General features: G+C 40.6%; 1 protein-coding gene across 2 annotated transcripts in view; it reads right to left on the bottom strand.

The window, feature by feature from the left end:
• Positions 1–14,948, bottom strand: part of LOC121959502 (poly [ADP-ribose] polymerase tankyrase-1) — a 114,466-nt gene that overhangs the window by 69,093 nt on the left and 30,425 nt on the right. Inside the window, exons 1-2 of one of the 2 annotated variants that reach the window (XM_042508836.1) lie at positions 1,501–1,698; positions 1,242–1,278 (exon numbers count right to left, since the gene is read on the bottom strand). In XM_042508836.1, coding sequence (XP_042364770.1) covers positions 1,242–1,278; positions 1,501–1,558 — 95 coding nt within the window. In that variant the 5' untranslated portion in view covers positions 1,559–1,698. Of the gene's footprint in view, positions 1–1,241; positions 1,279–1,500; positions 1,699–14,948 lie in introns of those variants that run through there. The other variant, XM_042508835.1, reaches the window with a different exon arrangement.

The raw sequence follows: 14,948 nt of genomic DNA, 5'->3' as shown, positions 1-14,948 counted from the left end.
ATAAGATAAGAAAATTCTCCTGAAAATGACACTAGTGATGAGCGAGTCAGTGGCTCAGCTGTGATAAAGCCACACTGAGTTCACAGTTCACACTTAAACAGCCGGCTGACCCCATAATACACTGGGGTACTGCGATGCTAAGCCAGCTGCTTCCTTGTGTGTGTGTGTGTGTGTGTGTGTGTGTGTGTGTGTGTGTGTGCCTGCATGTGTGTGTGTCTGGGAGAGAGCAAATGAGAAAGAGGGGGTAGAGGGAGAGAGAGAGAGAGAAGTAGGCTGTTGAGGCATTGAGCGCTCAGCCACCCACACAATCAATCCCGAACGAAAGCTATGCCATTTCCACATGCAAAAGCCAACACACACACACACACACACACACACACACACACACAAACACATTGTCCACATGCACTGCCTGCAACCATAACATGCCTCCAAAATGCACAAATGTCCCTGGCCCACATGTACTGAGCTTTCTGAGTCTAAAAAGCCTGTCTGGTGTGTGTGTGTGTGTGTGTATGTGTGTGTGTGTTGGAGGAAAAGGAAAAACAAGTGATAAACAGTTTGATACATGGAAGGGAGTGGTAAGATGACTTAACACAAGTTGCAAGGAAAACTGAAGGCAGGAGGAAATTACGGGACTCCAACAACAGAGGAGGAGAGGAGAGGAGAGGACAGGAGAGGAAACGAAAGGAGGCAAAGGAACAGGGAAGCAAATGAGAGAAAGCAGAAACAAGAAAAAAGGCAGGAAATAAGAAAAAGAGAAAAAAATCAAGAGGAGAAAACGAGGGAAAAAGATGAGAGAAAATGACAGGAAATGAAAAACAAGTGAAGAGCTGATAGGGAAGAGAGGAAGCATGAAAACAAGAAAGGAGAGCGGTGGACAACAAACAAGGACCGGAAACAGAAAATGTAAGTGGATCAGAGAGGAGAGAAAGGGGAGGTGGTAAAGAAGAGAGAGGATGGAAGAAAGAAACATGGAAACAAGAATAAAGGAGAAAACAAGAAAAGGAAATGAGAAGAAATAATGACACAGGAGGAGAGTGGAGGGGGGAATGAGGTGAGTGAGGAGCAAAAACAAGATGTGGAGGAGAGCAGAAAGTAAACATGGAAACGAGATGAGGGAGAGCCAAAGAACTGGGCAGGAGAGGAAAACCATCGGGGAAAGGAGAAACATGAAAGGATGTCAAACCGTTAAAAAGCATCCCAAAAAACAGAATGAAAACAAAGAGTCTGGTACTCACCTCGCCGCCTCCAGCAGCTCATCCTTCTTGTATTCACCTAGATGGTTACAGAAGATCATAGTGTCAGACAACTGGCCGCCAACACACACCGACCACACGCAGACGCACATGATCAAACACACACACATGTAAAGACACACACAGAGGAAGGATCTATCCATTGGGGGGGAAGACACCCTCTCTCTTTCTATCTCTCCTCCTTCCTCCCCCTCCTCCTCCTCCTCTCTTTCTCTGCCATTCTCGCTCAGTCAGTGCGCACCCCTCTGGCTCCGGTTGCCGTGGCGATGCGTTGCCGGCAGCGACCACAGCACGTTCATTGTTTGGGCGACGAGCGGCGGACAGACACGCGCTCTGCCTCTATCCGTCCGTGTGTCTGTCCATCCCTCCCTCCTTTGCCGCTGTTGTCTCCTGTCTTTCGGCCGCTGCTCATACTGCTAACCATCTTCCCTTGTTCTCCATCATCTCTGTCCCCGTCTCTCTCTCTCTCTCTCTCTCTGTCTCTCTCTGTCTCTCTCTGTCTCCCTGCTTTTTTTTTTTTCCTGTGGGCTCAGGAGGCGCAGTTAGCATAAAAAAACACAACAGAAATAAACAAACCCCTCCCCTTACCTCCCTCACCCTCTCTCCAGCTCGCTCTCCCTCTCTTAGCCCTGCCCCCCTGCTACTACAGTCACAACACACACACACACCTTCCCATATGTGTCTTTTCTGTTTGGGAAACAGACGAGGGTGGGGGGAGACAGACGCTCCACTCAGACATGGAATGTGTAACATCACTGGATTCATCCGTCTGTTTATGTAATGGTTTTATGGCGTTTAAACATACAGTAGGTCTTCATCAAGGGCTGCGGCATTTGACCAAAGTATGGAATCTTGATTACAAAAAGCGAAATAAAATGCCAAGGACCAAGTTAAAAAAAAACAACTCACATTTTCAAGGTTTTCCAAGACTTGAATTTCTGAGTCAAAGAAAACTTTCACAGAAACCTCCAAACATACTGATTTGTAATGATCAATTTGCACATCTGTTATATTGCAAGTTAGTCAAACTTTTCAACCCGCAGTCACAGCAACCACACACCTCAATTTGCTTCGCATTGTCTCTACACAGGTGTCTGTGCACAAGCGAGCAAACAAACCAATGCATGCACAGCATTGTCTGGTTCCAGTTCTGACAATCATTTTTAAATATCACAAATGCAACAAATATTAAAAAAATTAATTCTTTGATGGGACCCGTTTTGCTGTCCCTTTTTTGTGTGTGTTGCCACCAACGGCAACCAAAAACAAAGACAACTGATAGCCACCATGATGTCATCAGGGTTATCCACACACTAACAGAAATGTAAACACATACGTTACGGTTTTATGGGGAGTTACACGCTGGCACTATTTTTCTCTGGGCACAATGAATTCTTTGGGAATTTAACTATGAAACAGCTACAGCAGCTTTATAACAGAACTTTGTTAGCAGTGCTATTCTTGAGTTAAAAAGCGGCATGCACAACATGAACAGATTTGAGGACATTTGTTAAGCAGATTAGTTTTAACAATTACAGGGAGGAACAGTAGAGAGAGAGCAGAAAAGCAGCCACAGTGAGCTGTTGGATGTAGAGCTGCAGGTGATAGAGAAGCAAAGTCCCTCACTTTCCGATAGACCACCACTGTACACTGTTTTAGTAAAATTAAGCACCTACAGACAAACAGAATTTTTTTTTTTATCCCATTTGAATTGTTCCAATAATTACATAAATTGTGTTGGTCAACTTACAAGATACTTCTGCGAGTCAACAAAGTCACACTTTGTCATAAAAGTATTTAAGACTGTGGAAATACGTACTTAGAAAGACTGCATACCCAAATTTTGCCTGAGTGGCTTCTCTCTCTCGCGGATAACCACAATATCAGTCATGCATGCTCGCTTTTGCAGAACCCACAAACTTTCCTTTCACATACCTGCAGCTCTAAACATGCACAAACTTGTAATGATTTTAATTACTTGTGATACTTTTTCCCTTGTTCTAGAAGAATAACATGAAATGTACCAAGCTTAATGGCCATATTGGTGTAGATGATTTATGTTGTGTCCAAGATGAGAGATGTATTTTACCAAGCAATTTTACACAAAATTAAGTGGTACTACGACAAATCTATGATGTGCTCCAACAAACATACAACAAACTGAGACATTTTCGACTTGCAAAAATGATCTTTTAAAGTGACAAACAGCATATATGTAATTCACAGCACAATTTAAAGAGGATAAAAAAATGTCTCTCTCACCCTTGCCTCTCATACATAATTTTCTCTGAAATATAGTCCCATGGGTAACACAGGAAGGGGAGGGACTTAACTCTCTATAGGCTCATACTGCTGTTAGCACAAACCAGTGGCCATACAAATGCGTCATCAAGGTACACAGTGTTTTTACCAAAAGCGTCAAGACAAGGTCCAAAATAGTGAGATTGCCTTTGCAAATCTTGTTAAAAAGTGCCTCTAGGGCTTATTCATACAGGAAAACCAATATGTAAAACTGGCAGCACATTTACCCAACACAGTTCATCTCTGAAAGGGGCCAGCGAGGAGGACAGAGAGGTATAAAATTGAAATAGAAATAAAAAAAAGATTCAAAGGGAGATGGAGAGGTAAATGTGATAGAGATAAATGGAAAGAGGATGAGGAGGATGGGCTGTGTGTACACGGCGCAGGCGAAGGGGTGGGGTAGGGTGAGGAGCGGAGAAGAAAAGGTTACAGGGAAGGGAAAGGGGGGAGGAGGGAGGAACAAAGGATTTGCAGATGAAAGAGAGGAGGGATGATTAGGGATCTGGAAACTGACATGCATGGATTTGACACAGTATAATTGGTGTTAGGGAGGCTAAGGCGTAACAGTCAGGGGAGGAAGAGAGGGGGAGAGAGAACGAAAAATATGAATACAAAGAGAGATGAGTGGAACGTACAGAGACAGATCAAGACGCTAAATTAGATGCAGTAGTTTCAAACCGATTTATGTGCTGAGAGAATGATCTTCAACAGACACGGTCCTTACAGTTACCTTGATTTTATTAACAAGATCATAATTATATGATCGCTATTTAAGTGCATCTCAAACCAATATTTTATTGTATAGTATGTTTTTCATCCTCATAGAGAAAAGCCCACTCATATCTGAAGTCGTCACACCTCAAGCTTGATTCAAACTTTCATCATGTCATGACACTTTGAACTTAATTGGTTTTTAGAGGAAGAAATGGGACTTAAAGCTTTTTGACATCTGTTATGTATATAGAGTGGTTGATGTCATCAAGGACATGAACCTCTCAGGTGGTTTTCTATCAACAAAACATTTCAAATGTTTTCACTCCCGCAGTTTTGACCCGTCAAAAACAGATATTTCTCTGCGTCCTTTCACTTGAAGTCTCGAAATCTGAGGAGCAGATTTACTTCTTGATTTATGGCTAATGACAGGCAGGGAGTGACTCAGCCTCCCAATTCAATCAGTGTAACTTACACCTGACGAAAACATATTCCATATTATTATGTTCAGCTGAGTCTACTGTCTGCTGCATGGTGTGAAAATGAAGACATACAAATGAATTTTAGGCAATATCCAAATATATTTTATGCTCAGAAACAGTTTGCTTCCAATATTATTCATGCTTCGAGAGTGATTGTGACTCAGCAGTTTTAATTAGTCTCTGTTGCACTCTCAAACACAAATGCACACATTTTAAGCAGGGACAAGGACGGGTTGGCTTAGTGTGGCTGTTAAACTGCTGCCACTTTGCTGGACGACATCTCCCACACCGCATCATCACATAATGATCATACATTTAACATAGAAATAAAGGACTAACCAACTACAAGAGAGGTTCACCAGTCTTTTCTGAAACCAGTCTTGGGGATGCTTTGTAAGCAGAGCTTTGCAAGCTACCAAAAACTTTACACTGGAAGACACTGAACTATAGCAAAGCTACCCTTGGGAGAAATCTAGTTTGGTTAACTAAAGCTTCTTTCAAATGAAGTATTGTTTAAAAAGGGATCAAATTGATGTTGTACATGTGATATGAAATAAAAACAAAATTTAATACAAAAAAGTCATATACCTCCATAAAATGCCACTTAATTGAGTTTATTACAAAATGCACCCTCTTGGTCAGATATATATATAAAATTGGAAAAAAAAAGCTATTCATGATAAAGTGAAGGAATGCCAGCTTTGGTTTTGTATGCAGGTATGCAGTCCAAAGGTAATAAATACCAATAATTATAAACACTTGTCTAAGCAGTAATTACAATATATGTTGGAGGGCACATCCCCCAAATATGCTAAAAATGTAACCCCCCGCAATATGTTTGTTTTAAAATAGGAAGGGGATTAATACAATAGATGAGCAGTAATAAAACTAAATTTTAAAAGTCTTTGCTTTACTTTTATTGCTCAAAACTGCTTGTAGTTTCAGTGGTTAACGAACAAAAAAATGGCAAAAAAAAACTTATTTAATTGCCTGAATCACCATACAGATATGAATGTAGTTTAGTTTAATAACCAGCATGCTGTTAAACTACTACTTTAATTATATAGCTCGCTCCACGCCAACCAAGTCTAAAATACAAGATAATGTTGGAAATTGTAAAACTAAAATGGTATTTGGATCTGGCTTAAGTTAAAAACAAACAAACAAACAACAAATTCTGCTTCACTACCAGCAGGGGGTGCCGAAAACACCAATTCTGCAACATGCAATCCAAGAGATAAAAAAACCAAAAGCAATTTGAAAAAAAAAGCCATTATAATTTCCTTTGACAGCACTTTCAGTCCATATGACAACATTGAATAAAAAAATGTATGTGTTAATACATCCCATAAAAGTGGCTAAATGTTGGTGATGAACAGGAATGAAAAGAGCAACACAAAGGAGAGATAGTGACATTATCCCAATGGCTTTGTGCGGCTATGTGGTATATAAGACAGAGGAGGAGGTATGTATATTTAAGTATGTATGAACACATCTGACTCTGACGGTGTGTATGTGGTGTGAGTGTGTGTTTGTGTGCGTGTGTGTGTGTGTGTGTGTGTGTGTGTGTGTGTGTGTGTGTGCGTGTGTGAAGGTGTGTGCGAGTGTGGTGTCGACAATCCTGCTGACTCCAAACAGAAAAGACAAGGACAGGTTAAAGCTCGGGACAGGCTGGCTGCCTCCTGAATGATGATATTATGTGTGTGTTTTTGTGAGTGTTTGTGAATGTGAGAGAGTGAAAGTGTGTGAATGTGTGTGAGTGTGTGAGTGTATATGTGTGCGTGAGACTGTGTCACTCCCTCGGTAGAGTGCACTAGACACTGCGATCACTGTTTGAATTCCAATTGTTGTTAGCTTGAGCATGTATTTCTTTGTATGCACATGGATGTGTGTGTGAACCTGTCTTTGCTACATGGTGAGGACTGTAATATGTCTTTAACCCACAAAATAAAGACATTTTAGTGAGTCCCTACTTCTTTAAAGGCTTGTTTGGGGGTTGACAATTGATTTTAAGGTTCAGGTTACATTTGGGTTTAGGTTAGGTTTATAGTTTGGCATTCAGTTGTGATGTTTAAGGTTAAGGTAAGGGGTTTGGGAATGCATTATGTTTACAATGGTCCTCACAAGGATAGAAGTACAAGTATCTGTGTATGTGCATGCATGAATGTGATCCCAGGGTTGTGCACAGGTTGGTACAAGTCAATGTCAAACAGGCATAATCCTATATATATCTTGACCATGCAGCAAGGACCTAGAGTACTGTATGTGTAAATGTGTGTGCTTGTGCGTGTGTACTAAGTGGTTGTACAAGCACAGATGATGCTGACTGATGCTGACTGGACCATGAGTCGCCTCAGTGCCCAGCTGTCCGCCTGTGTGTGTGTGTGTGTGTGTGTGTGTGTGTGTGTGTGTGTGTGTGTTTAAATCAAATATCATTTATTGTAGAAGCAGTTTATCTGCTGTTATACAACAACTGGCTTTGAGTCAGGAGTTGAGCGATCCACTTATAACCTCAGCAAGGTCGCAACTGCTGAGGTTGTAAGTGGATCTGTGCGCACTGAGACCAATCAAAGGTGGGGAAATAAATAAATAAATGAACAGGGAGGTGTGCGGAAATTATAAAGGAGGGTGTTTGGGCCTTTTTGCTGGCCAGCTCCGCTCACTTCACACACTCTCACCACTTACACTGTGTGATTAATTGCTTCGCACAGTGCACAAAAGCGAGCTGCACTGGATTAACTGTGTGTTTTTAGCCACCCACTCCATGCTCTTCCACTTTGCTGAGTTTTGTAAACGTAAGGAGCTGGATGTTTTCATCAGTATATATCTCTCTAAACTGATTACATGATATCAGTGTGTGTCTGTCTGTGACCTTGAGTGGGTGCAGCCAAATCGCTTTATTTATACTGTGTATTTTATTGTGGTCACTCTGTGGCAATTACAAATTACGGTGGTAGTAGACAGAGGTGAGTCGGGGGTGCCTTCAGTTGGGTTTTCATCTGTATTTGAATAAGTAGTTTTGAAAAAAACATTTGCTTCTATCTGATAAGTGTGTCCAGCAAAATGTGTGTCGGCTTTTACATAGATAGTATTATTGGCAATGAAAGCAGTAGTCGCTCAGCAAAGTGAGGTTTGTACTGAGGTTATTTCAGATAACCAAAAATTAACAAAAGCATTGTCATGAAAATGTTCAGTAGGGCTGTATCCAACTCAGAATTATGCCAGTCAAATCAAATTTAGCAGTTTAATACAAATATTCTCCTCCTCTGTGCTGCTGCATCCTGTCCGCAACTGCTTGTACCAAAGAGCAGCGCAGAGGTCAAGAGCGTTCACTCTGCAGCAAAATTGCTCAAAAACTGTTTCTTTAAGGGGGATCTATTTCGCTCATTCTCAGGTTCATGCTTGTATTCACAGCAAATTTCTTGTAATCTTTTACTAATTTTTTGCAAAGTTTTAGGTAATTTCTTAGTAAGTTGTTCAAAGCTTTCTTCTCATGTTTTTGAAAGAAATCAATACCACTTGCTCAAGTTTCACAGGGTTAATATGAACATCCACCACTGTAACATTACATATGACAAGCATAAATATAAATAAGCATATCCTCTATTAGTTTTTAAGTGGAAAATGTGACAAAATCCTTCTCCCACTTCAACTTCCTTCTTACTGAATGCCAAAAACACTTGCGTGTGAAGTGCCTTGCTCAGAGGCCACTATGATGGGATTTAACATCCTATGATTTCAAACTCTTCCTTCCCTCTAACAGGTAGAGCAATACTTCCCTGAGGGCTGTGAGAGGCTTTCCTGGATAACGATGAGAGGAAAAAAAAAAGCTAATTCATGATAGTATCAGGAAACTAGTTTGCATGCCTGAAAAAGCCACAACACATCAGCATGGATTCCCTTCACTGTTCGTTAAACAGATACAAAGGACAGGAAGAAGGGAGCTCACATTCTTCCTCCTCTCAGGAGCAACAACGACGAAAGAAACAAAGTTAGCTGCGGACAAATTAATATGGATAAGATTAGATCATATTGCAGCTGTCCTTAGTGAGGCACACAAACAGGAGTCACGCAACAACCGAGGAGAAACAAAACAGACCACAGTCGGCTCATTCCTCCACATCTGATCCTCAGCAGTCCGCCAAGCGCACAGGCTGGTCCAGCCTGCTCTGCACAATGACTCATGACAGATAATAAAAACAGATTATTGAAATGGATATGCTGTCACTTCAGATCAGTAACATTTTCTACGGGGTCTGTATTTTGCAGTTATTCAGTATTTTAATGATTTTTTTTCTCCCTTTTGAATGGAAACAATTTTATGGAGAAAACTGCTCACAATCCTTAAAGGGATACTTTTATGATTTTATACCAGTTTTGTATCATAACAACGTGGTTAGTGTGTGTAATTAACTACAGATTCTACTTCTGTATTTTCGTACGCTCACCACCACGGACACAAAGATTAAAGAGGCAGACAAAGAAGGGGCAGATTTTATCTAGATATGTAGCACTAAAGTATGTATAAAGTACATGTTTTCTTTGTATGGCATAGGCAGCCTAGTTTTGTGAAAAGACCATATTTCCAGCAGTGAAATACTTCTTTAGCTGTAAAACTGGTTGTTTACTGACGATAAAGAGGGTCGCTTAGTCATTTTGTATTCCTCAATGATTAATTTGAATCACTTCTTAAAGTGTAAAGCATTTTACAGTTCCTGCAAGGCAACGCAGGCTACAATCTGTTTGCTTGCAAAGACAATATTAAGAAAACTCTTTGTTATTTTATCAAGGACACCAATGGTTTGAAAGGTGCATATTTCAAGTATGTATTACTGTTGTCTTTAGATATGTATCTTAAGTCATACAAAGCAGGATTGTCGGTTACTGTTTGTAAACATGCTCAAGAGTGAAAGTGAAAGTAAAAGCCAAGGCCAAATTCATGCTTTAAGGAATGACAACAGAAGGGCCAGTTGAAAACGGTTTCTTCAATGGATGTAAAAAGTCTCCCTTTTGAGATTGTAACTAAAATAAATGTGAGATTCTCCATCCATGCGCTTTTTTTTTGTTTTTCAATATATGGATAAGCAAATGTACGCAGTATGATAATTATCAACTTTCATAAAACAGTATTCCCTTAAAACCAGTATATCGTTACAACCCTGGAGTCTATACATTGTATTCTGCAAAAATCCTGCATAGTATATCTTTAATCCATCCAATCCTTTCACTTGCAAAAGATTTCCACATATACAGATCAGCGTGTACTTACTTCTTTTTACTTTACTTTTTTTTTAGTTCATTAACCAAATTCTGTCAGTCCACTCTTGCACAGTGGCCAACTGCCCTCGCTAGCTCACTCTGTGTTGTGGAGCTGTGCAGCCGTGTGGAAAACTAGGCAATTTCAGCTGCAGGAAAATGGCCCAACCGGGGTAAAGGGGGACACACACACACACACACACACACACACACACACACACACACACTACAGAAATCTCAAAAACAGTCACTTTGTTTTGCGTCTCTTGCTAGGTCATTTTGGAAATAGGGCTCGGGCTCATTCATCACTGGGGGCCAATCGAACAGCAGTCATCATGGTAATCAATGAGCATGTCACTGATAAGAGGAAGAAAGCTTCACACTTGGCCTTGCAGCGACAGGAATTCACACATTCTTTCTTTCTCACACACACACACACGCCAGCACTCAAAGGTTCACACAGGTGCAAGATTGCCTTTGACCCCGCCGCATTAGCAGGACGAAGCCTTCAGAGCAGCTACAGCCATTCTCTGTCTCCATGACTGGGCTGTTAACGTACACACCAATCAGCGCTCCCCTCACTTCCAGTTCCTTGGCATTCACTTGATGTTGCGTCAATTCATCTCTCTGTGCTGTCTGTCACTCAAGCCAGTAAGCATCTTCATCTTTTCTCCTTCACTTGCTTTCACTCCCTGCATTTGTTCCCTTCCTGAACGTCTATCCACTTTTCCTTTTCCCTTGCTTCCTCTCTCCAACTCCGTCTCTTTCCCCCTCCCCTCATCGACTGTCTCCCCCGCTCTCTTAAATCTCTCATCATATTCCGCTGGCCCTTGTGAGAGCAAGTACGCCGGCTAATTTTCTGCTATGTTAAAGCTGCCTGCCCACCACGGACCTCTCTTCAAAGCAACAATTTTCTTTTCCTCTTTATTTACAACAGCGCTCGCTGACGGCACGTCTTCAACACACGGCACTGCAGGAATACAGTTTTAATAGAAATGCACACACACAATTTCTGTCAAAGTACACCACGCTTCAGACATTTTATTTTTTTACTAGTCATGCAGCAACAGCAGGAGCAGGGACAAACGTTTCCCAAAGCTTCTGTTCGGCACTGCTAGCTTTAAAAGCAGCGCAGGGTGGACAAAAGCCCTAATTGATTCCCAGAGATGAAAACCTGTCTGGCAGTGAAAAAATTAGATTAGTACCAGTTCCGGTTATGACAGCACGACAGGGATACTGTACAAAAGGCGAGGTACGAGAAGGCAAGAATATTTGTATAGCTTATTTCATATTCAGTGCTTTTCATAACCGCAAAAAAAGAAAGGAAAACAGCTTTTCTATGAGGCAGGGTGAGTGACAACAGGAAGAACTGGAAGACTGATCCATGAGCTGGTTTTTAGCATGTTGACATAGAGGCTTTGGTGTTTCTTTCTGGTGCCCAGACTGCTGTGTGTGAGGGAGAATCACATTAGGCCTGGACAATAATGTTCCATCAGTGCTTCAAATTCAGATTTGTTTGGGTGGAGGCCATCTGTCCTGAAAAGATGCCTACATCCCCAAAACAGAAAGTTATGAATAGCTGATCTCTTCCAGACCACAGGTTTTTGCTGAGCCATGTGTTCAGAGATAAAAGTCTGCCAAACATGATATCCCTCTGTTGACTGTTGGCAGTAATCCACTAATAAACAACTTGGCTTCCAGTTTGTAACAAACATCAAACAGTTCAATGAAGTCCTTCTTTAGCAACTCTGAATGCTATCTGAAAACATCAGTGACCTCAAAATGTAGAATCATTTGATTCACACCTTGCTATGGTCCACCCTCTAACACATCCTGCCCAATGATTAGTGTAGCATTAACCAGCTGCACCCAAGGTCTGACAGCTACACAGCTCTGCTTCATAGACACTCATGCAATTGTTTCAGAATTTTCTCATATTCAGGCTCCCCCCAACACAGAAAATTAGGAAGAAACAAGAAAATACAGGCAGAGGGCAGAGTCTTTGCAGAAAAATACATCGCAACAAACAATTCTATATGATACATAGATTTTTAGGAAAATTCTGCATAGTAGGCTATCTCTTGAAATAGTTTGTCACTACAGTACAAGTTAGTACTTAATAGTGCATTATACTGAACATATACACATGAAGCTTTTGCTTTAAAATGATTGTAACAGTGAATAAAGACCTATCCTGCTTTACAGCAACATTGTGGCCCCATTATTTTCAATGTCCTTTGTCTTGATCACCAGGTGATGTAGTGCTTTACACTGTGATCTGTAAGGCTTTAAATTCTGTCTTTATCTTTTTAACCTGTTTTGGCTGCTGAGTCAGTCTGAAATCCTAGATGTAGCCTTTAAAAGCATACTGTAGTACCCTCTGTTTGCTTCTCTCTAATACTGCTCTGTCAGTTTTCCATTATTTCTTCAGGGAGTGCAGTTAGTGACTCCATGCTAGCTCCGACAGCTTGAAGGAGCAGCAGCGGCTAACAACAAAAGGGTTGGTCTTAGCAAAGGGTCAACTGTCTTCCCACTTACTTCTCTGGCAGCAACTCCCAAGTTACACATTACACATTGCACCATCTCTTTAACTGCAGCCCCCCCACCCTCTCTTAGTTTCATTCCTTAACACGATTTTCTTGCCTTTTTCTGTTGGCTCAGACTCCTCATAACTCTCCGTTGTCCATTCTTATCAGCACCAATCACTATTTTTGTCTCTTGAAGATTTATTAACAGTTCAAACCACTTTTATAGTTTTAATGTTGGGGGTGACTGTGGTCTGTGTTATGTGTTTATGACATCTGGCTGTCCGCCAGATGTCCAGGCTAGAAGTTGGCTCAACTGAAGCCGTAAATGTCACCCTCCGTGTCAGTACAATCTTGCACTTGTCTTAAAGTTTTGCACCATGGTTATGTGAGACTTCACTGTTTCTTTTTATGTAAGTCTGAGGAAAGTTATGGTGTCATTTAGCTGTCCATTTAAATCATGTCCGGTTCAGTTCTGTTCATCAGGAGAGTGTCATGGAGTTCACAAGTCTTTCCTAAAACGAATATTCTTGTGTCAAGTACAGAAATCTTCTGTAGTAATTTATGGTGAACTGTGCATTTCGTCAGTGCAGAGCACAGAGGCATACATTATCCTCCCATTGGACGTTCAAACTCAGATATATATCCTCCTAATGATTTAGTTGTGACAGGGAACCACCCATAAAGCAAAAAAGTAGTTAAATGAAAACAAAGACAGCAAGAGAAAGTAATGTCTGCAAAGCAGGACGATTGAAAGCCATTTCACTCTCTGGAGATCCTTTTTTTTTCTTTCCCTTTCATATCAGCATATCCGTGCAACCGCCATTTCTTTGTCAGTGACAGCCTATTATTGCCTTCTGTAACTCATTCCTAAAGATGAAAAGCTAACTATGACAGGATGACGGGGGGGTATTCTTGACAAAAAACTTGTTCAACGTTGTTTAATTCTGCATTTGTTCACTCAGCCTCTTCAAGTTCTCCACAGTCTGTCTTCGTGACAGACTGGAGATGAAGCAAGATCCAAGTTACAGCTGGACACGGAGTTGGAAACTTACGCCGCATGGGGAATATGACTGTCATGTCTGAAACAAGTCGGAGTGACACTTTTTTTTACTGAAATAGTAAATATTGTGGGAAAATGACAACAAAATTCAACCTTAACAGTTTCTGATGTCATGTCCTGTTTAATTAACCCATAAAAAACTGATATCCCATGGAGGGCCACGGGAGATCGTTGTTTGCACGATCCTGTTAAAACAAATACAAAATAACAACCATAATAGCTTGAGCATTCATTCTTTTTGCAGCAGAAAGGTAAGGCCACTGTCTTCTTTGTCATCACGTCATTACATTTTGTTACTTTACCTTATGTGTGGTGCAAATGTGGTATTTTGCCAGAATTTCCCTAGAAATTTCCTGGGAATTTCCCAATAATGACCATAGGAGATTGTTGTTTGCAAAATCCTGTACAAATCAAAATAAAATAAAAACCAGAAACCAGAAATCCAAGTGTGAGACCAACTTTAACTACTGATGTTGTTTAAGTGAGACTAATGTTTTGTTTATTTCATTCAAGATATTTTTTAGCCTCTACAGCTGAAAATGTTCAAACATGCTTTACAAAATGAATAAGATGAGTCAATTGATTTTTAAGGGGCAACTAGGTCACTGCTTTGGTAAAAATAATAGGAGTGATCAAGGAAACATAATGGGGAAAAATGAGTGTATAACTCGCATTTATCATTTACTCACTTTTAGAAATTGTTCCCCATCTATTCCTAGCTGCTTTGTCTATGGATAAAACCACACTTCTGAGACGTTCTGTATCCAGACTTATCATACATCCTATAATTGCTATGGTACACTGTTTTGACCAAGAGGGGAATACTGGACCTTTGCTTACCTGTCTATCAGTCGCAGTCTGCTTAAAGGTCACACAGATATTGCCTTACATTTATAATCGTACTAAGCTACACCGTGAGCGCCATTTGCATCAGAAAGGAAAACAAAAACAAAACGAGAGATCTAAGGATATCTTTACAGTGGCATACCGGTGTCCTAACTTTAATTCTAGTACCTAAGATCAGATCATACAGTTTAAAATGTATTTTGTCAACAGCAATTTAGAGAACACATTCTGAGATTCCCACCTGATGTACAAGGGACTCATATTGGTACTGATATTGGAATTTACCTGCACTGATCTGACAACAAGCTGTTTGTTTCTGCTTGAACAAACAGCTTTGGCATGAAAGACCACATGACACAACATCGAGCAACACAAGTCAACAATTTTTTTTTTTTGGTTTTCTTTTTGGGATGCAACGATACATCGATCTGAATTGATATATTGATTCAATGAGCAACAATCCAATATTACAGATGCAAATAAAAAAATCAGTACATATCTTCAT

Source organism: Plectropomus leopardus, chromosome 20 (genome assembly GCF_008729295.1).
Source record: "Plectropomus leopardus isolate mb chromosome 20, YSFRI_Pleo_2.0, whole genome shotgun sequence".
NCBI classification, from domain to species: domain Eukaryota; kingdom Metazoa; phylum Chordata; class Actinopteri; order Perciformes; family Serranidae; genus Plectropomus; species Plectropomus leopardus.
Note: the sequence above shows the minus strand (reverse complement) of the source record. Positions and strands in the feature narration are given on the sequence as shown.